We start from the raw sequence: 21203 nt of genomic DNA on the forward strand, positions 1-21203 counted from the left end.
ACCATCGAGCTACTAGTATAGGCGCAGCGCGCACACCTGTGCTCGAAATCTGCAAGGATCATGTCTATCTCACTCGGAACGCTGGCAGCGTCACCCTCAGCTTCCTCCACACCCGTTCCAGAGGAAGAAGAGTTCTATTCGTCATGGTCGCTCTTCCTCGTCTGCATGCTCCTTGTCCTTTCCCTGTGGACGTCGTACTACCTGCAAATCAAGCGCATTCGTGCCGTGCACGAGACCCTGGTATCTATAGTAGCGGGTATGCTGGTCGGATTCGTCGTTCGACTGGCACCAGGACATCTCATTAGGGAAATGCTGGTGAGTGTTCCTAGAAATATACTCCCAGGTGTATGCAGGCGGCGTGTCTTGGACCAGGATGGGCTCTACGAGGACGTCGTGTGTCCATTCATGAGACGTGTGACTACATTCAATAAGCTATCAGCCATTTGGTCTCCAAATCTTCAATGCTACGTGGCAGCTTGCGCAGTTGACGAGTCCTACGAGCGCATTAAGTCGGGCGCTCAAGATGAGAGAGGCAGTCCAAGAACGCCTGATGTTGGTGCCTGAGATAAGAACGGAGATATGGATTTTGGAATGTCCAAACCGCATTCTATCCCCATATTATTCTTGTTGCCAGGCATTGAGATTATGGGCTACCTATCCTTCTTTTCTTCAAAAACTTTTTTGGAAATCACATTGATGTTTGGTCTACAGACATTCAAACACACGTTGTTCTTCAACCTTTTGTTGCCGCCAATCATCTTGAACTCTGGCTATGAGTTGAAACAAGTGAGTTGATCGCAATTCACCTCTGTGCTATCTGACTCGCAACCTTGAAAGGAAAACTTCTTCCGAAACTTTGGTTCCATCTTGACATTCGCTTTCTTTGGCACTTTCATATCTGCTGTCGGTGTCGGGTACGTTGTATCCCAATTTTCCCCATTGTAACACGAACACATATCACCCGCAGAACAGTGTTTTAGTGTATATATACTCTTTCCTCGGTCTCGAGTCACTCGACGTTTCCTTGCTGGAATGTCTCATTTTCGGAACTACATTATCGGCCACTGACCCAGTCACCATATTGGCCATATTCAACCAATACAAGGTTGACCCCAAACTCTATACCGTCATCTTCGGGGAGAGCTTGCTCAACGATGCAGTCAGTATCGTTATGTACGAGTAAGTATCACCCACTCCGTAAATTTCGGATATCTATTGATTAATTGCAGAACATTATCACAATTCCATGGGACAGAAATCTTCCTCTCGTCAATTTTCCACGGCATTGGAATCTTCTTGCTCTCGTTCAGTGTATCTATGGCTCTCGGCGTCTGCTTTGGCCTCGCCATGTCGCTGATCCTCAAGCACTCCTCCCTTACGTTGTATCCAGGTATAGAGTCTTGCCTGGTGGCCCTCTCAGCATACACCTGCTACTTCTTCTCTAACGGTATCTCCATGTCTGGCATCGTATCTCTGCTGTTTTGTGGTATCACTCTGAAGCACTATGCATACCACACGATGTCCCGGCGGACGCAGCGCACGACCAAATACATCTTTGCGACCCTCGCTCAACTTACCGAGAACTTTATCTTCATATACCTCGGTCTCTCCCTCTTTACTAGTCCCCCCTCATCCGAGAAGGTGACGAACTATGTCAAGCCGCTCTTCATCGTGATCACGACGATCGCTGTCGTCTTCACCCGCTACGCAGCCGTCTTCCCGCTCTCCGAGGCTATCAACTTCTTCCACCGCCACGCACGGGGCCAGCGTACCGACGAGCTACCTCATTCTTATCAGATGATGCTGTTCTGGGCTGGCCTAAGGGGAGCAGTCGGTGTCGCGCTTGCTGCAGGATTCAAGGGGGAAAATGCTCAGACCCTGCGCACAACCGTGCTCGTTGTTGTGGTGCTCACAGTCGTCATGTTCGGCGGGACGACAGCCAGGATGCTCGAGGTGCTTGGTATTAGGACAGGCGTTGAGGATGAGGCCGCTTCGAGTAGCGAGGACGAAGTCCCCCCGTCGCGCTCGTGGAACAGCCGCCAACGGTGGGCACGCAACGGCTATGCAGACGAAGATCGCATTCCACGCAGCTCGTCGTCTGCGTACCTCGCATCGCAGCAGGGTTACGGGAACGCTGCGGCACGGGTAGGCGCGCACTACGCTGGCCCCAGCAGATACAACCACCAAGCGCTGGCATCGTCGGACTCGCCCATCCGCTCCGCGTCCGTGTTCTCTGCCGCCTCTAGCGAGTCGTACGACTCGGACGGCGGCGAGGTCCTCCCGCTGGCGTCGGCATCACGCGGGAACGCTCACGACGAGGAGGCAGGGACGGGGACGGTCCACGAGGGCGATGGGCAATGGTTCCATACTATTGACGAGCGGTATCTGATCCCGCTGTTTTCGAACGCTACCGCCAGCCGAACATTCCACGCGCGGAAGGCGAGGCGGACCACAGGGCTCGGGCTCGGGGCCGAGATGGGTGTGATGGCGGGTGCAGGTGAGGACGTGAACGAGGAAGATGAGGGCGCGGAGGTCGAGCTGGGTGTGCCTAATATACGGATGGGGGGTATACAGGGCGGACCGGGTATGCCTATGCCTCCTGGAGGTGTACCGGGAGGAGAAAGCAGGACGGAACGGGGTCTCCCAAGTCCTATGTTGCGGAGGGAGAGCGAAGGTGGACAAAAGTCACCGTGAGGGTGTTACTTGGGGTTCTTTCTTTTTAGCATACGATTGTGTGAGTTCAGCGTATCGCAGATTTCATTTCAATCGTGCATAGCAATGGGCGTTCTTGGATGCAATCCAACTATAGATACTTCAAAACGATGGAGGATACAAGATTGTTAACTCCTACAGAGTCCACTAAGAGCGTCCACGAAAGACTGCACCATTCATCCATACACCACTGAAAATAAAAGGGATCACTGTCAGAATTCCTCGAACCGTATAGAAGCTGTGCGCGACACCTGTAGGTTTTCCTGAGCGCGTGCAGACCTGCATGTCGTGGAGGCGCAGCTCATGCTTCTAAGTCATTTGTTCAGATAGTCGAAGGGATGCTGAGATGTCTCCTCGGACATTCCGGAAGGTTGTGTCCTAACCGTAATCAAAAGGACATGAAATTATGGGTTGGGTACACGTTTGCGGTCAGTGACGTACCTATCGGCCTCAAGCGTAGGCGTGCGGTTTGGTAGATGGATTAGAGACATTCGCTCCAAAATCAAATGAACAACACAATTCGATTCATGCGCTTTGCGTTGGCGTTCTCGGTCACCCGTCAAAACGGCGTTGGGAGCCGGGGGAGCCTAGCCATATGCTTGATTCCGGTCCAGCTTAAAGGTGCCTCAAAGGAACCATGGCATGGAGGCAAGAAAGAGCCCCACGATATTAGAAGGTCGTCGAAACATGCCGCCTTCTCGATCATCGCGCCTTGGCAACAGATAGTATATGATGTAAATCACTGAAAATGCAGTGCGGCACGTCGGGCGGAGAGAACTGAGATGAAATGGGAAAAATCTGATGTTATGAGAAAGACTGGATTTTGACAATCAGAGACCCTTGTGAGGAAAAGAGATGAGCGCAAGAGTCGACAGAAAGAGAATGCAGGGAAGAACGATACATATATTTCTCCAGCAATAGACAGATTACTTCTGTCATAATAAACTCCTGCATTTCCTAGACCGGGGAGGTTGGAGCTGGTAGGATGCGTCATTCGAAGTGGGCGAAGTTCAGACAACGCGACGAAGCGAGAGATGGGGCACCAAGTAAGACCACACAAAATGTGGAGGTTTGTGTTCGTAGAGTTATCTCATCACGATCGATCGACATGGAGTTAAAACTAATTGATTCCAACACTACAGAGCATGGTCAATGCACTTATGGGAGGTAGTTACCATTCTTCCATCCTTCAGATTCCAAACGGGAGATTTTACATTTCTCTCATTGGATTGCTGAATGATGCAGGGACCGCCATTTGTATGAGGGACCAACCCGGACAAAAATCAAAACTTTTACCTCAAAAACATCTGTTTTTCAACAAATCTCAGCAAGACCTGGCAAATGCTGTCAATTGCCAGGAATCGCTGGCAATTCTCGGCATTTGTCAGCAATTGCCGACAATGTCCAACCATGATTATCTCAAATTGCCGCAATTGGGCACGACCCATCTAGCTGCTAATTTACCAATTCCATTCTATAGATCTCACAAATTTTCAACCCCTCAAAAACTCTTTCTAGATACTCAACAATTGTCAACATTTACCAACAATCTCCAAGTCTACAACACAGCCCTCAACCCAACAACATGCAACAATTGCTAACAATCAGCTAGGGCCATGGGTGGCGTGGCATAGTGCACCCCAATATGACTTAGAGATAGAGTAGCAAGGCATAACGATATCTGACAAGATCCAGCAAGATCCAAGAAAGCTTAAAAAGCGGATGTGATGTTGAGATCGGGCAGGATCAAAAGGCAATCATGATAGCGGACAATTGTCGACAATTGTCGGCAACGAGATCGAAGGCAGATTGCCAGCAATCGTCGGCAATTGACGCATCTTGCCGGCGGTGCCTGATTGACGACAATTGCTGACAATTGCTGACAAGAGACCACCTGCCAATTGTGGACAATTGTCGACAAATATTCACATTTGCCATCAATTGTGGTGTTTATATGGAATTTGCCAGTAATTGTTACAAAATGTTATATATTACCGACCAGAGCCTAAAAAGTTCGATTTTTGTCTGAGAAAACCCTTCATAGACCGACGTGAACACAGAATGTTCAAAACATCACATTTTCTGTTCGCTCATTTCTGAAATCGCGTGACATCAAATATCGACAATTCATCCTTGAATCAACGCCTCTATGAACTGTCCAGACTTTTGGCCGTTATTAGTCCCTCACAGACAGTGCTGAGCCGGACTGCGCTTGTCTGTCCATGTTGCGGAAATATGTCATCCAGAATGCCGGAAGACGCCACCACTGTCTGTAGCCGCCTCCCTCCGCCACGACCTCCGTCTCCGCCGCCTCGGCAAACTTGACTCCGGCGTCCGAAATGACTTTTCTCAAATTCTTCCTATACCCACTTGACTCTTGACCCACTTGAACCCGATGCCCATTACACGTACTGCTACTGGAAAGCTACCAGTATCAAGAGCGTATGTTTCTGAGGAGGATTCAGCGGCCCTGAGCGATGTCGACTCCTGCATTCCATCAGGCTGGTTTCTCTCAGCTGATCTTCAGGAAAAGACTATTTGTCCCTGACTATGGTGCCGTTCACTTAGTCTGCTTCCGACGGCTATCGAACGGCCGACGTCGGCGTCAGCGTCATCTTCGACTCCAGTGAACGAGGTCGATCCTCTAGGCAAATTCGGCGCCTTCGAGCTCGCCACGTCCGTCTTCACCTGCCCGACAAAATCCCCTCATCACCCGTCTCCCAATCCCTGTCTTTTGATCGGGACCAAAGCAGCCGCGCTCCGCTGCGACCGGTCCACCATCGCGTTCTGCGCGCCCAGGCGGTCACGCAGATGCTCAGGCTGCTGGCGCTCGACCTGTCGACGGCCACGAGCGCCGAGATGGACGGCCTGCGGCCACGCTTCGTCTGTGAGCCGTGCGACGCCGAGATCCAGCGGTGGACGGACTGCGCGTCGCCGCTCACGGACAAGGACTTCATGACCTGGCGGACCTGCGTACGTGTGCCCCCTCCCCCTCCCTCTCGCCCTCTCTCCCGCCTGCCTCCCGTCCGCCGCATGGCTGACGCAGCGCCCGGCTAGAGCAGATCACACACGCGCTGCAGCAGCACGGCAAGCCGAAGGCCCCGCGGCTGGCGCTGCGCTCGCTCACGGACGAGGAGCGGGTGTACTGCGAGATGCGCAAACAGGGTCCACACTGGGGGTGCGCGCGCTGCACTTACCACGTCTCCAAGTCGGGCTCCGCGGGGTCCTGGCTGTACCGCGACGAGATCGTGCAGCACGTCCAGTCCGCGTGAGTCCCGCGCCTCGTCCGATGTCGCCCGATTGTTCGACTGACTGCGTGTCCGATGGCGGCGATAGACACGGGATTCAAGAGCATGTGAACGGGCGGGATCTGTTCTACGACTACGGCGTGCGCTATCCGTCTTGCGCGTGCTCACGGAGACGCCGGCCTCGCCTGAACCTTCGATCGCGGGATAGCTGCGAACGTCAGGTGCATGGGATATCCCCCCCCCCTCCAATACATATCACGGCCGTCGCGATCGTTCCTTCGCTTGTCCATCTGTCCTCGCGCATGAGAACAGGGCCCCTGTCCGACGACGCTGAATTGATGATCCACTCCTTAGTTCGCTGTACCCCTTTTTATTGCCGTAGTTTCATCATTTCAGAGCAATAGACGGCGCAACGCGCGATATCATACAAGTTCACAGCGCTCAGCCGCTGCCAGCTACCCCGTAACGTTTAGCAGTAGACGGACAGACAGACAGACAGACGAGAAGGACAGGGCAAAGACACAAAGTCAAGAGTAAGGAGATACTAGAGAACGAAAACGAAAAAAAAAAAACGAAAATGAAAGAACAAGAAAGAATAGAACAAAGAAAGACACAGGAGCAACTCGACAGCGGCAGCGCAGCGAAATAACTACGAACGAATACAGACGATGCCGCAGCTGGCACAGACGCGGACAACATAGCGAGACATAGACACATGGACAAGACGCATGACTCTGCGGCGATCAATCCGTGCGCTGCCTCTTCCCCACCCTCGGCTCCTCCGAGTCTTTGTCCCCCTCGGTCGCACACTCGACCTTGCGCTCCCTCTTCTCCCCAGCCCCGCCGTCTCCGCCCGCCGTCTCTGCGGCCGCCGCCTCCGAGCCCCCGGCCCCAACCGCACCTGCCGCAGCCCCCGCCGCTGCCGCGACGCCACCGCGCGCCTGCAAGCTCCTCAACACGTCGAGCTCGCCCTCGACGCGCTGGCGCGCGATGCGCTCCTCCTCCCACATGCGGCGCATCTCCTCGAGCTGCTGCTGCAGGTCGCCCATCGCCTGATCCATCAGCAGCTTCTCGAGCGTCCACTTCTCGATGTTCCGCGCCTCGTTCTCCTTCAGGTGGTGGATGTACTGCACCGCGCGCGACAGGATCGCGCCCTTGGCCTTCTCCCCCGAGCCGTTCGGCACGATGCGCCCGAGCTCGTTGATCCCCTCGTTGATGTTCCCGCGCCGCCGGCGCTCGACCTCTTTCTATAAACACACAGGTGTCAGCATCGCTGCGCACGCACGACAGGCGGGCGTGGAAAGCACGTACGTGATTATCCTTTCTCTGGCGCGCCCACTCGTCCGAGCCCATGGTCCCGCGCGTGCCCCGCGTGCGCCCCCCGCCAGACCCGCCCTGGGCCTGCTGCTGCTGCCCCCCGCCCTCGCCATGCTCGTCGTCGAGGTCGTCCTCCGCCTCCTGCATGCCCTGGCGCACGGCGCTCATCTGCGCTGCACTGCCCGCGGCCGCCGCGAGCGCGAGCTGGCCAAGGTTCGGCGGGCCCCGCGGATGCGACGAGGGCCCGGGCTCGGTGATCGGGAGCGTGTGCATGGCGCCGCTCGGCCCTGCGGCCTGGAAGGTGTGCACTGATGGCTGCTGCTGCTGTTGGCCGGGGATCGCGTGGGGCTGGAAGGTTGCCTGGGAGAGGTTGGAGAGCGTCTCGGCGGCGGCTTCTTTCAGGTTGCCCTGTTCGGCGAGCTGAGGCGTCTGCGATCAGCATCAATCACCGTGCGTCGAGGAAGCGGCTCAGAAGATGGGAATCGCACGACAACGGCAAGGACAACAAAACAGCGCGCGCGCGGGGTCTGCGTCGTGCGTGGGATATCGGAGATATCGCGGCGTGGGGCGACGATGGCGGGTTGATAAGGCACTAACAGCGCCGCGCATGACGCCACCGTGGTCCACAGCGCCTGCTGCTGCGCCTGTGCGCCCCGCGCGCGCCGATGGGGACCGCGGCGATCGGCGGGCACCTGAGCACAACGTGCATCATCCGTGACCGCCTTGCAGAATCACGTGTGCGACGCCCGCCCCGATCGCCCCTCCTTTCACTGCACCACCACCACCACCACCCACCACCCACCGCCGCTACAACGCAGCGGCCCAGTTCCAACAGAGATCCTCGCACGTACCTTGGTAAAGACATTCGGGAGCGTGCGCAGGAGCGAGAGCACCTGATCCTGGGTCATGCCGAGGATGCTGGGGAGGTCCCCAGCCGCTGGGCCACCGGGCTGGGCAGCGGCAGCGGCGGCTGCCGCCGCGGGGCCCTGCTGGGGCCCCGCCTGGTGCGCGAGGGCGGGGTCATGGTTGGATTGTGCGGCGGACATCGTGCGTGTGTGCGCCGGCGTTATCAGTTGGTGATCCGGAGCGGGTGCTCAGGAGCTCTGGGGCGGTGTGGCGGGTGCGATTTCGAGGCTTCTCGCTGTGCGCTGCGGCGGGGTGTGTTTTCGTGTGTGTTTTGTGTTGATTTGGGCGGGGGATGAGGAGGCAGAGGAGGGGGAGGGGATTGTTGATCACGGGAAAGTCGCGAGGTCACGCGGCGCACGGGGCGCCGTCACTCTTTTTCTACTCCCCCACGTGCAAATCAGGTGCAAACCCAGCCAAACTCGACCAAATCTCGGCTTCTCGGCGCCCGCACCTCTGGGCCCCTGAGTATTAGCCCGCAAGCTGCGGCAACCCCACGGAGGGAAACAAGCAGTCCGCAATCCGAGTTCCACTGTGGGCATCGCACGTTCCATTCCTCAACGCTTTTGTTCCCATGGTGCACCGTGACGTCTGCACTGTGCGATTCCAAAACCATACGATACTTAGCAGCATGTAAGGTACACCGGGCACTGACCGACCCCGCATCCCTCCTCCGTGATCCTCCCCGCCCAGCGCGATAGTGTGCGATACAGTCGTACGTGTAAGTATATATAGATCCGAGGCGTCGCCTCGCAGCGTGCAAATAAGAGAAAGAGACTCGCGAGCGCCAGAGAGACAGATATTACGATGGGACAGATAATCGGCGAACTAAGGTAACAGCGCGGCCCGGTCGTACCGCCCAGGGGCCGGGCGTGTGTGCGTGCATGGAAAAGAAGTGACCGCAAGAGGCGTGGAAGTGCGCTTGCGCGCGTGCGTGCGTGCGTGCGTGCGTGCGTGGGGGTGAGCGTGGGCGTGGGCGCGGGCGTGGGGTTGCCCGCGTGGAGGAAGCGAGGGCGCGGAACCAATAAATAGCCGAGGTGTGAGGGGAGAAAGGAGAAAGGGGAATCCAAACTGCTACATCGAGAGAAGACAAGACGCGGCCGCAACGTGGAGCGCAAAACACCACCGCCAACAGCAACGACAATAAAAACGACAACACCGACGGGGAACAAAGAATCAGGACGGAGACGAACAACAACATACGGGAGAGGGAAGATAATCGTGTATAGATGGTGGATAATAAGCATTAAGTGGCAGGCCACGATGGATTGGATGGATGGGTAGATAGATAATAGATAGAAGAGAAGTGTAGGGAAGCAGACAGGCGAGCAGTCGAGCAGGCGGACGGCATCGGATCACCGGATCGCCTCGCCCCGCTCGAGCTCAAAGAAGGTCTGCGCGGCGGAGACTATCGCGCAGGATGCCCTCCTCGACCGTGCGCAGCGTCGCCGCCGTCTCTTTTGTGTCCTGCAAGGAAAAAACGGAAGAGTATACGTTCGATAAGCAGGTACGCGGTGGCAACCGGGGAACGGGAGGGACGCACCACGACGGACGTGAGGTGCACGTAGAACCGGCGCGGCTCGGGCGAGTGCTGCTTCGCGATCTCCTTGAAGTGCGTCTGGAAATCTGCTCTCGCGCGCCCAAAAAACATCCACAAAAGCCATCAGCCCGGGCCCTTGTCGAGACGACGACGAAAGCGGACGTACACTTCTTCACCGTCCCCACATCGTTCGGCCGCTCCCCATAACTCGGCACATGCTCGCGCACGCGCACGCCCGCCTTCAACTTCCGCTCCAGCAAATCGCACTTGTTCAAAAACAGTATGATCTGCGTCTTTGACAGCAGGCGCAGCGAGCACAGCGTGCGCCAGAGGAGGTACGTGTCCTCGAGGCGGTTCACGCGCCGGTCCTCGGCGAGGCGCTCGTCGAAGCACGAGATGGGCGCGAGGAAGATGATCGCGTCCATGTCGTCGAAGTAGGGGTACCAGTGCGCGCGCTGTGCGGGCGAGGCGGTACGTGATACGCGTGCGTGAGCGTGCACGTCGAGGGTCAGCGGACGATGGGTAAGTTAGGGGGGACAGGGGGTGCGCACCGAGGAGCGCGTGCCGCCGACGTCGAACATCTGCCACTCGTGCCCTGCCGTGCGTCCTGCGACGGATAGATATCGCAGTTAGCGAGCGTTCTTCGAGAGGTGCGAGAGCGCACCTTCTTCGACGTAGAAGCTGTACTCCTGCACGCCCAACGTCCTCAAACGCGCTCTCACAACATCATCGTCCGACGGCTCGTAGTCGCGCCTCGCGATGCGCTCTATATCGTTCAAGAAACTACGGCGACGGCGGCACACCCAATCCAAAATCAGCAACGCCACGTCAATGAGTAGAACCTCCCACTCACAACCCAGGCGCCTCCTCCATCCGCACCTTCCGCCGCCTCAACATCTCCCTAACCACCCCGTCCTCCCACACAGCACTCATATCCTCCCCAAGGCCCGCCAGCACTTCCGCCACCTCCGCGTCCGTCCGCGCCCACGCCGCCGCGCGCGCCGCCACCCCGGCCGCCCCGTCATCCCCACCCCCTCCACTAGAACCGCGCGGCCGAAAGCGCTCGAGCGCGGACTTCCACCCGTCGCGCGAGCGCACGTAGAACTCCTGCGGGCGCCGGCCCGCCTGCGCGCCCGCGCTGCCCGACGCGGGGGGGAGCGGCAGTGCCTCGTGCGGCGCGATGGTGGAGGAGGTGGGCTCCTCGGCCGCGGCGCCGAGGCGGCGCTCGAGGTCCATCTGGACGCCGCGGAGGGGCGCGAGGCGGAGCTTGAGCAGCTGGTGGCGCTCCGTGAATGCGAGCGGGGGCAGCGGCAGCGACGGGGACGGGGTGTCCGCGCGCGCTGCGTAGCCGTTTCCGTTGTTGGCGGCGGAAGTGGAGGCCATGGTGGAGGGGGCGGTGAGGTCGGCGGTGGGGGGCCGGTGGGGGGCGGCCATGGCTGCGGCGAGCATGTCGAGGAGGAGGGTGACGGAGCGGACGAGGTTGAGCTGGACGACGGCGCGCCAGGACGAGCGCTCTTCGAGCCATGTCGTGCGGGCGTACTGCATCTGGAAGTCTGCGAGGAAGGGGGGCAGAGCATGTCAGCGTCAAAATTCAGACGGACACGGTACACGGTACACGGTGGACAGGAGAGCAGAAGGAAGGGAAGTCAGGTGACGTCGGCTTTGGGTGGAGGCCAAAGTCTGTGCAGCCTGTCGAAGGACGTCGAGCTTCCTGAAACGACCTAGTCAAGCCATCACGACCCAGATTGGGGTTCATCAACAAGCTCGAGACGGATCACTGCGACGGTAAGCCAACGTCAACGTCAACCGGCGCCACAGCATCAACGCCGCATCCGTCAACGACGACGTCGATCGAGCCAGGCAAAGGCACTCTCAAACCCGGCGTCCGATCGCCGCTGCAGCCACTCACCCAGCGCCTGTCCCGTCCCGACTCCTGACCGCGCGACGCCGCCATCGTCAAGAACAACACAGAACAGAACAGAACAGAACAACGCCGTTCGCGCGAAACCGATCCAGTCCACGACGAGCAGCGTCTCGCGAACCCAAGCCCGACCCGCACCTGCCAGCCCGCGCGCGCCTCATCATGCATCAACCCCCAACGAGGCGACTAGACTCCGGATCCACGCGCTAGCCAAATGGAGGTGGTCGCGCTCGAGCGGCCGGAGACGCCCTGCTCGATCAATTGGGCGACAGATCAGACGGGGGACACTGCGCCGCGTGACACGAAAAGGAGCGCGCTGTTGATCAGAGAAAAGGAGGCGGCGTGCGCCGCGCCCGCGGCCACGGTCGTCGTCGTGCGCGTCCCGATAGAGAACCGAGCTCGCACGAACGAAGCGGCGCATTGGCACGGTGCTGCGTCGTCGACGACACGACACAGTACGGCGAAGCTCCTCGTCAAAACGACAAGAGACAGAAGGCGACAGAAGATAACGACGAGGCCCTGATCGCTGTCTCTCCTTTCCTCGTCGAAGCCCGTGCCTTCTCAATAATGGCCGCCGAACGGAAGCTCAGGAGAAGAAGTGTGGAAGCTCCCACACGACGGGCCCTGACCCGAGCCCCGACCCGATCTCCCTGGGCTTCGCCGCCCTGCGGGTTCGGATTTGGATTCGAGTTCGGGGAAAAGAAGGTGCCTGCGAGAACGGAAGCGCGCGGTAGCTTTCGGTGGCTGCGTTGCTAGGCTGGACGCGTCAAATGACCTCACACTCGCGCGCGCGCCTGCGTTCCCGTGCGGGACGGAGGGGAATCTCTCCGGCGTTGTGTGTCTGGTATAGAGATAGGGGAGACGGGGAGGAGATAGACTTACTTTTAAGGGTCGTGGATTTACCTAGTACAGTGCGGTGCGAATTGCGAGGCGAGGCGAGTGCCGGAAAAAGGGGCCCAGAATGAGATGGAAGAATGGACAAACGCGTGCAAGCAGCGTGAAAAAAAAACAGATGAGCACCACAGACACAGGGGTTGCGGGTTCAAAGTCCAAACGCAAGCAGACGACCAGACATAAACTATGACGATGCAAAGCAGGTCACTAAAGGGACGCACCGCTCTCGCTCTGGCCGAGCAGCAATACCTTGACGGGGGGCTTGCGCTTGCGGAGCGCGGCGCCCTCGCGCCGGAGCTGCTCGTCGATCTCGTCGCTCACGCGGCGCGCCTCGGCCTCGGCGTGCTCGCGCGCGTCGCGGGCGGCGGGAGTCTCATCGGGCGGGGGTGCGAGCGCGGCCGTAAGCGGGTCTGGGTCCTCGAAGGAGAGGCGGCCCATTGGCGGCGGCGTCGTTGGCGGAGTGGGGGACGGCAGTGGGGGCGGCGGTTGTGGGGGCAGGCGGGACTGGGTAGACGGGGGTGGTGGCGCGGCCAGGGGCTGCTGCAGGGACGGCGGGGGCGGCGGCGGAGAAGAGGAGAAGAACGAGAAGACGGGAAGGTGCGCGCGGATGATGGAGAGCAGCGTGGTGGCGGTTGGGGGTGTCCTGGAGGGGGAGATGCGCGATGTGGTCGAGAAGGAGGACGAGGAAGAGGAAGAGAAGAGGAAGAGGAAGAGGAAGAGAGGAGAGGAGAGGGCCGTGATCCGAGTGGGAGCGTGGCCCGGAGCGAGGACTCGACGAGACGGACACAGCGCCTCCGCCCGTCGAACGTTCCCACGCCCCCATCATCATCCTCCCCGCTCACTGACGCGTCTCAGCGGTCAGCCCCTATTCACAGAGCCGCGCCCTCGGACTCTCCCTGCGTTCATGCAAAGTATGTGCCGGTGCCTCCTCCCGCCTCGGCACCTCGACCTCCTCACGCCACGTCTGGCCGACTCCAAACCGACAACCCAACCAGTCCAATCGGTCGCCGCGTCGCTTGCACGATGCAGGGTTCCCCTCGCTCGCCTTCCATCATCCACGTCGTCCAGCGCTCGGATCTGCCACCCACCCCGAGACGGGCTCGCCCGTCGCGCCCGCCGCCCGCATCATCACGGTCCACGATGCACGGATCCGGGCCCGCGCCCGCGCAGCGGCGCTGGAGATCCCCGCGCGCCGCGTCCCCCCGTCGCGTCGACGCCCTGCACCGCTCCGCGCGGACACTCAAGCACGGTTCAAGCACTCAATCATGACACGGCCCCCTTGTGCGCTCTGCTGATTCCTGATCGGCGTCGGTGCACGCGGGCCCGCCGCGTGAGGTCGCTGACCCGCCGAAGCCCCGATGTCTACAGCCCTATCTATCTTAGTCTCCTTCCCCCCGCGCTCGCTCCCCCAATTTCAACAGCCCCGCGGCCTGGAGCCCGCCTCGGCCTCGATATTTCACTCCCGTTCTCCATGCCCGACTCTCGGCGCGCACGATCGAGCTAGTCGAAACGCAGGCTAGTTTCAAGTCAGTAGGGGTATGGTAAGTACACTGACGCTCTGTGTTCCGGCGACCCTGCGACTGCCCATGCCCATCTAAGTAAGGGGACGGCACTGGATTGCAAGTGCGGTACTCCAAACAGATAGATGAAAGGCAGGCTATGCTGCGACCGACTACACACGACACCTGTGGGTCATCGAAGAGGCCGCCGTGCCGCGCGTCGGCTACATTCGCCTGCCAGGGGCTCAGACTGACAAGCAGCTCGGTGTGCGATGGAGGCCCCTCCTGCTATACTGTACACCGCGATAGCGACGCGCTCAATGCTGAATTGGTTCGCGCGCGCCCCATGCCCTGCTCTCCCGATCCGAACTGACCTGTGCTCACCACCGGCCGCACTCACTCGCTATCGATAGGCACCGCGCGCGATTGTCGCGACCCACATCCCAATTCTGTCACCGACGCCGGGCTCACGCCCTGCGCGACGTTCGACCGTTCACACAAGTGAACGATGATGAAGATGACGGAGAGGCCGGGCGCTGAAACAGAGCCCAGTCGCGCGCCGTCGACGATGCTTTGCGGGGGTCTTCTCCCCACCCACGTTAATTCACTTCGAGACCTTTGAACGACTCCGTCGTCGGTCTATCTATCGGAACCGGTCCCGATGCTGGCCATGGATCAGGAGCGTTAGATACGGACGTTGAGCTCGCACCCTGCACCTGGTACCGTGTCTCAACGCCCCTTTGGCCGCCGTGCCCGACGCCCTCAGGCGTCTCGCGCATCTGCATCATGGGCGCCGCTCGATCTCACTTCAGAGTCTCCGAGTCGGACGCGGTCGGACGCTCCCGCACGGTGCTGTAAGTAGGGTGCGTCCCCGGTCGTGTTTGTGCGCGCGTGTCTTGTGGGTGATGAGGATCTGCCTGAACAAGGCTTTTCGCGCTCGAATAAGAACCCTCGACGAACCACGACGCGCCCTAGTGTGTATCCCGCCTCTGGGCGGCGCACGGAAACTGGCGCATCGGGACAAGGCAGCGCAGCGTCGGCTCCTCTACGCGCGGGAGGATCTTCTGATGTCCAGAACCTGCTGACAGAACGCGGGCTGCCGGGTAGACTCAAGACGATGCTCTCCGCGCTGAGGTAGGGGGAGAGCCAAGATGCGCGCCGTCGACGATGGTCAGCGGAGGCCTTATCTCCCCACCCACGTCTATTACACTTCAGGGCCTCTGAACGACTTTGGAGAAAATGCTGACCATAAACCTTGTCAAGGTGTAACCGATGCCGACGCCGGCCATGGATCATGAACGTTGGATATGGACGTTGAGCTCGAACAGCTTGCACCCTGCACCTAGAACCGCGTCTCAATACCCCTTTGGCCGCCGTGCCCAACGCCCTCAGGGCGTCTCGCGCATCTGCATCACGGGCACCGCTGGATCTCACTTCAGAGTCTCCAAGTCGGACGCGGTGGGACGCTCCTACACAACGCAGCAAGTAAGGTGCATCCCCGGTCGCGTTTGTGCACGCGCTTCTTGTGGGTGACGAGGATCTGTCGGCTCTGAACAAGGATTCGTCGCGCTCGAATGAGAACTCTCGACGAGTCACGACGCGCCCTAGTATTCATCCCGCCCCTGGCCGGCGCGCGGAAACTGGTACATCAAGACCACGCGGCGCAGCGTCGGCTCCTCTACGCTACGCTCGCGAGAATCTTCTGATGTCCAGAGCTTCCTGAGAGAACGCGGGCTGCCGGATCGGCTCGAAGCGCATCTGCGCAGCAGGGTTCTGCCATGTGATAAACCTGGCGGAACGAGGCGTGCGACGTCACCGACGACACTGCATGCAGCCGGTGGGGCAGCTTGTGTGTTTATGTCAAGGGCCACACGCCGCTCGTCTGCGCCAGCATTGCTGCCAGCACGGTCTTCTCGCCGATGACCGTCTCTGTTCCGGCTTCCCCCTTCACTCGCGGCGCCTATCGTTTGGAGCAGCAGGTCAAACATCCAGGATTGTGGTTCAATCTAGGCGCATCGCAGCATCCATTACTCTCATATGAGAGCGTACCGCTGTCGAGCGATTCGAAAGCGGACAGCATTTCTGTGAGGTGTAGGGAGCATCAATGGGTTCGATTCGGTGGTTGAATGCGGGAAAATCCAGGGAACTCGCGAAAAGAGCCGGTCAGGGTGCGACCGAAATGTTCCAAGACAAACCACAAAATCTATTTGCAAATAACTGTCGATATTACAGGATTTGATTCAGGACTGAGGAGCACGAAAGTGAGTTGTGGTGGGAAGCTGAGGCTTTTTTCAAGATGGTCACGGTGTCAACAGGTTGAAGATGCGGATTTCCGGAGACCACGTCGATCGGAGGCTGGAGGTTGAAGCCCCGACATAGGTCCCGACGCTTCTCAACATCTGGCATCTATGCAGGGCCTGTGCTGCATTTGCTGCCATCATCCATGACTATGTTACATTTGTTCTTGGCAAGTCTCCTCAATTGAACTAGTGGCCAACTAGCTAAACCTTATCATCCTAAATGGCAGAGAAAAGGCAACCTGTATTCTGTTATGATGTCTAAAAATCTAACAATTGACATATTTAGCCCCCAAAACTGTTGGATCCTTGCTGTACACCAAAGGTTCATTATGTTTGATATGCTCAAAGCACAACCAGGCACCAGTGATAAGATGGAAGCAGTCAAGTTAATTGATGATGTCCTAAAAATTCTGGACTCTGCTAAGTTCTCTATGTTGTCTTGGCACAATACATTTGCTTCAGGGTCATATCTGCTGCCCAAGATTCTAGCCCACATTTTCTCCTTTTTCTGGGTAGTTAAGTCACTATTATATGGTAATATCAGGTAGATCATGATTAGCCATGTGTGCCATCATTGACATCAGGTTGCCAAAAAAGACAGGCCGCTTTGTGCAAATATTATCTATAGGTTGGGCAGCTAGTGGATTTATGAGATACTTTAATGTAGGGCCCCACAAAGCTCCTATATAGGTTTTCCCAAAAATTAGCATATTTGAGAACAGATTTTAGTCAAATCCTTTCCTAAATTTAGCATATTTTATGCTAAAATCTAACTATGTTTTTGAGTAATTTGATTTAGGTTGGGGATCTTTGGCACTTTAATAGTATTTACTAATTCAAGATTTTCAGATAACCCAAGATGAATTATTATGAACTGCTTATTTAATAATCCTAAGACTAGTAGGTTCCTTTCTAGATCATATAATAAATAAAGCAGAATAGAAGGTCTGCTTGTATTTTAAGGAAATACAGGGAATATAATAGTAAGGATAGTATGATAACTATCCAAGTACAAAAAAAATAGACTAAAGTCCTCTTAGCCTATCTTATAGGCCTTATATACTACTCTGAGATATGTTCTGGAATATTCTGAGTTTTCCAAACCTTAGTCATTCTACAATCACTATTCTCTTGTCAGTGTCAACTCTTGTGCTGCCCATTAACATCTATCTAACCTAGTAAGTAGTGGCATACATACTTATATAGTTTTAAGCCCTCTGGTATGTTTATCCCTCAACCCTATTAAGTCCCTTTACTAATGATGGTATAATTTATTAGTTATATTGGCCTTCTAGAAGACCATACCAGATATCTTGTTATATACTCTATATAGAGCCACCTAATTTATACAGTGCTATCTTATTGGTATAGACACTTTGAGGGGCCTGATAGATTATGTCGCAATGGGAATCTAAAATGTTCCTTCAAACTTCTGAGTGGTGATATACTAGAGATGTCTCTAAGTGCCAAGCATAACATTAAAATAACCTCTAGTATAGGATATGCTAGAGCTAGTATCTAATACACAAAGAATTGTTAGCACAAGCTTTAGAAAGTGAGGGTATACTGAGAATTGGTAGAGAGAGTAGGGTTATAGTACCCAGACAGTTTAGGACTATGCTAAATACTAACTGGACATTTGGTTAGTTGTTTCATAGACTTGTTTGGCGACAAGGAAAGTAGTGCCATAACTAACAACTATATACTTTAAGAGCCACATGGGACTCTAATAATATACAATAGAGGATAAGAAATATAACTAAGGAGACAAGTATGAGTATAAATGAAGCCAAACAACAATAGTGATGAGTTTTTGGAGTTTGATAAAGATAATTTCAATAGTTTTAGAACAAATATGAATGAGCTCTGAAATGTAGAGTATAAAAGCTGGTCCATTCCAGAGTCATATATAGGTTTTTATAGTAAATAGAGCCTCAAGTAAAATATTGAACAATAAATGAGAGTAAGTGCCAAATAGGTACCGAGACCTAGTAAGTGGCAAAGATAAAGAAAGCAGGAAAACTGTCCATATGGATTCTAAAGATAATAAGATAAAAGTCCACCAAAGATAACAAAATTCCAAATGGCCAGTATCTATTGTCCAAGTATAAGTAGCAAGAATAAGCTCTAGAGAGCTAATAAAAAACAAGAAATAGTAAATATGCACTTTGGATAACTAAGCAATGGTATAAGATTGTATTTGACCAAATATGTGGAAATTAGGAAGATACAAACCTTAAGAACCATTGAAGTTAGTGTTACTTAGTAGCACCAATATTGTTAAACTGCTAGGTTTATCATATAACTACAGACATATAGAGAGGGTCCCTAAGTTATCTAAGTATTAATAGTCTAATGGATAAATAGTATGGCTCTTTACTATGCTTGAATGAGAAAGAACTCATCACAATTGATTTTGTCTTTGAAAAGATATAGAAGATATTTTTTGATGGTGCCATGACAATTATTATCAATAGGACTATCTTCTCTAATCCAATAAATAACTTCTGAGGGATTCCAAGAAAGAACTCAATAAGTAGCAAGTCCATGGTAAATAGTAGCATAATGAGAGCAAGTAAGGCTTTAAGACAAGTTCAGTGCTTTGTTAGACTAAGTAAGATACTTTGGATCTGGTAGAGTTCATGATATGTGAGCTAGGAAGGTAGCTGGATGCTAGGCGCAGTATAAAGATTGAGTTGTATACAAAGTAAATAAGCTAAGCTTTTTAGAAGCTTATTTTAGCTATTTATATATACAAGCTATTTAAGACTGGATTTAGATCTGGTCTATGCTTCTAAATGCTAAGTAAGCTAAATGATTAAGACATATCATCCATGATCTATACTTTATCCCTTTATATTAAGTATAATAAATATTTGTCCATATCAAGAAGCATTAGGGATTGATCATAATTGATATAAGTAAGTGTTTAAGCCAAAGCTTGTAAATGAGTTATGTATTATAAGCATTTATGCATGAGCATGTTAATAAGCATCAAATCTGTTCCACTACAAGTCCTAATCATGAGTGCACCACATGACTATTCCTTATGATCTTATGTAAAGCGCATATTAGAGTACAGTCCTAACATAAATACAAAGTTGGCACCTAATAAATAACTGAGAGCTCTAAACAGATTAGGGGGGTTAGTCAGACCTAAATTTACCAAATGGTCAAAGAATACTAAAAAGCTTCCAAAAGTGGGATATTGATACCTAAAGTGGACCCTTGCTTATTAATGTTTACTATATTTGACCACAACATTGATCCAAAAAGCTAATATGGCCTTCTTATTCTGACACCTTCCCTATTACTTTTTTCACCTAACAATCTTAGTATTGGGATAATACTGGCAGGTGGGGTAGAGTGTCTAAAGCTTGGCATTAAGTTTACTATTGATATGCTAATGATGCCTCTGAGTACAAAACACATCCAAGAAACACTCCTACAAGCATAGGCAGACAGGAGCTAATTCTAGTGTACAGGTACCTGTCAGCTATGCTATAACTAACAAGGAAGTATACTAAAAGTATTCAGAGCATAAAAACAACTCCAAAATTGAAATCTTTAGTGGGGTAATATTTATTTATGATTGATTAGGATAACTGGAAGTGTTTAAAGCATAGCTGCAATCAAAGTAATACTGGCACAATTGGCAAGGAGTGAACGCTAGTCAAATGCAATGTAGTCTGAACAAATAACTCCAGAATCAGTATCTTTGGCTGGCTAATATGCAATTAGAATTTGATTGGTATGCAAAAAAAAGAAAATAGGTATGAGGCCATACCAGACACTGGCAAAGGATGACAAACTAGATGAGAGTGAGAGAGAGCAAGACAACAAGAGCTCTAATGGAGGGCTATGATTAAATACAACAACATAAATAAAAGGGCAAAACACAAATAAGGATTGGAAGGCAATAGCTCAAAGTCTTATAAACTTAAGCACATGAATAGATCAGAATGAGAGGGAGCCAAAGCTGATGTATTGTAAGGTATTAGGACCATATTCTAACACATGCTTCATATATAACCCAGGAGTATAGTCATATAGTATGCTCATGTCTTAAACCTAAACTGTGACCAATTACCATTTATATGCTGATGTATAGATATTTACATATCTATAACTCATTAATAAGCTTTGGCTTGAATGCTTATGACCCTTACAATTGGTTCCTAATTGATTATGGATGTGGACAGACATTTTGTATAGTTACTATACAAGGTTAAAGTACTTACTATAGATGACATATTATGATTAATCAGCTTACTTAGTGTTTAGAAGCATAGACTGGATCCATATCTGGCCCTAAACAAATTGTATGTATAAATAGCCAAGCTAAGCTTCTTAGAAGATTAGCTTATTTACTTTGTATATATCTTGATCTCTACACTGTGCCCAGTGTCTGGCTTTTTTCAGCCTATATATTGTGATCTCTATTAGATGAATTAAAACATACCTAGTCTAATGAAGCATTGGATCTGTCTCAAATTTCTTATCATTCTTCTGTCTCTATGACTTATCAAGGACTTGCTGCCTATTAAGTTATCCATTGGAATCATTTAGAAGTTATTTATTATATTAGAGAAGACCTCCTAGTCAGCAATGAGCATTATCCTATTATTAATCAGTACCTTCTCTATCTTTTTGAAGATAAGATCAACAGTAACTGAGACTTCCTAATACAAGCCCAAAGACATGCAATAGTCTTTATCTATTAGGCCATCGTGATCAGCCCAGGGAATCCTTCTTAGTGTATCAAGTGCATATAACAAGCCTAGTAGTTTAATATGAGGCCATAGGTGCCCTTTTATAGTAAGTTTGAACAAGTATAAGTTAGAAAGATTAGCAAAGGCATAAAGCAAT

General features: G+C 53.5%; 6 protein-coding genes across 6 annotated transcripts; 3 read left to right on the forward strand and 3 right to left on the reverse strand.

Annotated features, from left to right (window-relative positions):
- Positions 1 to 60: 60 nt before the first annotated feature.
- HETIRDRAFT_155674 (Na+/H+ exchanger) lies at positions 61 to 2816 on the forward strand (the record flags this gene model as incomplete). The annotated part of the gene is made up of 6 exons (XM_009550282.1): positions 61 to 315; positions 712 to 786; positions 838 to 914; positions 973 to 1179; positions 1230 to 2010; positions 2122 to 2816. 6 exons carry the CDS (start codon positions 61 to 63, stop codon positions 2692 to 2694), a joined length of 1968 nt encoding a protein of 655 aa, XP_009548577.1. The 3' UTR covers positions 2695 to 2816.
- A 2373-nt stretch (positions 2817 to 5189) lies between these two features.
- On the forward strand, positions 5190 to 5984 carry HETIRDRAFT_453046 (uncharacterized protein; the record flags this gene model as incomplete). The annotated part of the gene is made up of 4 exons (XM_009550283.1): positions 5190 to 5265; positions 5322 to 5388; positions 5463 to 5736; positions 5775 to 5984. The coding sequence occupies 4 exons, from the start codon at positions 5190 to 5192 to the stop codon at positions 5982 to 5984; spliced, it is 627 nt and encodes a 208-aa protein (XP_009548578.1).
- Positions 5985 to 6952: 968 nt separating this feature from the next.
- HETIRDRAFT_248080 (uncharacterized protein) lies at positions 6953 to 7313 on the reverse strand (the record flags this gene model as incomplete). The annotated part of the gene is made up of 2 exons (XM_009550284.1): positions 6953 to 7207; positions 7272 to 7313. Coding segments are annotated over 2 exons (297 nt in total), but the record flags the coding sequence as incomplete, so codon positions are not given.
- A 2250-nt stretch (positions 7314 to 9563) lies between these two features.
- On the reverse strand, positions 9564 to 12973 carry HETIRDRAFT_322490 (uncharacterized protein; the record flags this gene model as incomplete). Its single annotated transcript, XM_009550285.1, has 8 exons — positions 9564 to 9647; positions 9724 to 9806; positions 9887 to 10175; positions 10272 to 10327; positions 10385 to 10503; positions 10574 to 11273; positions 12524 to 12544; positions 12757 to 12973. 8 exons carry the CDS (start codon positions 12971 to 12973, stop codon positions 9564 to 9566), a joined length of 1569 nt encoding a protein of 522 aa, XP_009548580.1.
- Positions 12974 to 13439: 466 nt separating this feature from the next.
- Positions 13440 to 15172, forward strand: HETIRDRAFT_453049 (uncharacterized protein; the record flags this gene model as incomplete). Its single annotated transcript, XM_009550286.1, has 6 exons — positions 13440 to 13497; positions 13565 to 13816; positions 14192 to 14299; positions 14448 to 14535; positions 14649 to 14888; positions 15010 to 15172. 6 exons carry the CDS (start codon positions 13440 to 13442, stop codon positions 15170 to 15172), a joined length of 909 nt encoding a protein of 302 aa, XP_009548581.1.
- Positions 15173 to 15638: 466 nt separating this feature from the next.
- Positions 15639 to 16114, reverse strand: HETIRDRAFT_453050 (uncharacterized protein; the record flags this gene model as incomplete). The annotated part of the gene is made up of 2 exons (XM_009550287.1): positions 15639 to 15994; positions 16084 to 16114. 2 exons carry the CDS (start codon positions 16112 to 16114, stop codon positions 15639 to 15641), a joined length of 387 nt encoding a protein of 128 aa, XP_009548582.1.
- Positions 16115 to 21203: the final 5089 nt, after the last annotated feature.

The sequence above is a fragment of the Heterobasidion irregulare genome (genome assembly GCF_000320585.1).
Source record: "Heterobasidion irregulare TC 32-1 unplaced genomic scaffold scaffold_07, whole genome shotgun sequence".
Lineage (NCBI taxonomy): Eukaryota > Fungi > Basidiomycota > Agaricomycetes > Russulales > Bondarzewiaceae > Heterobasidion > Heterobasidion irregulare.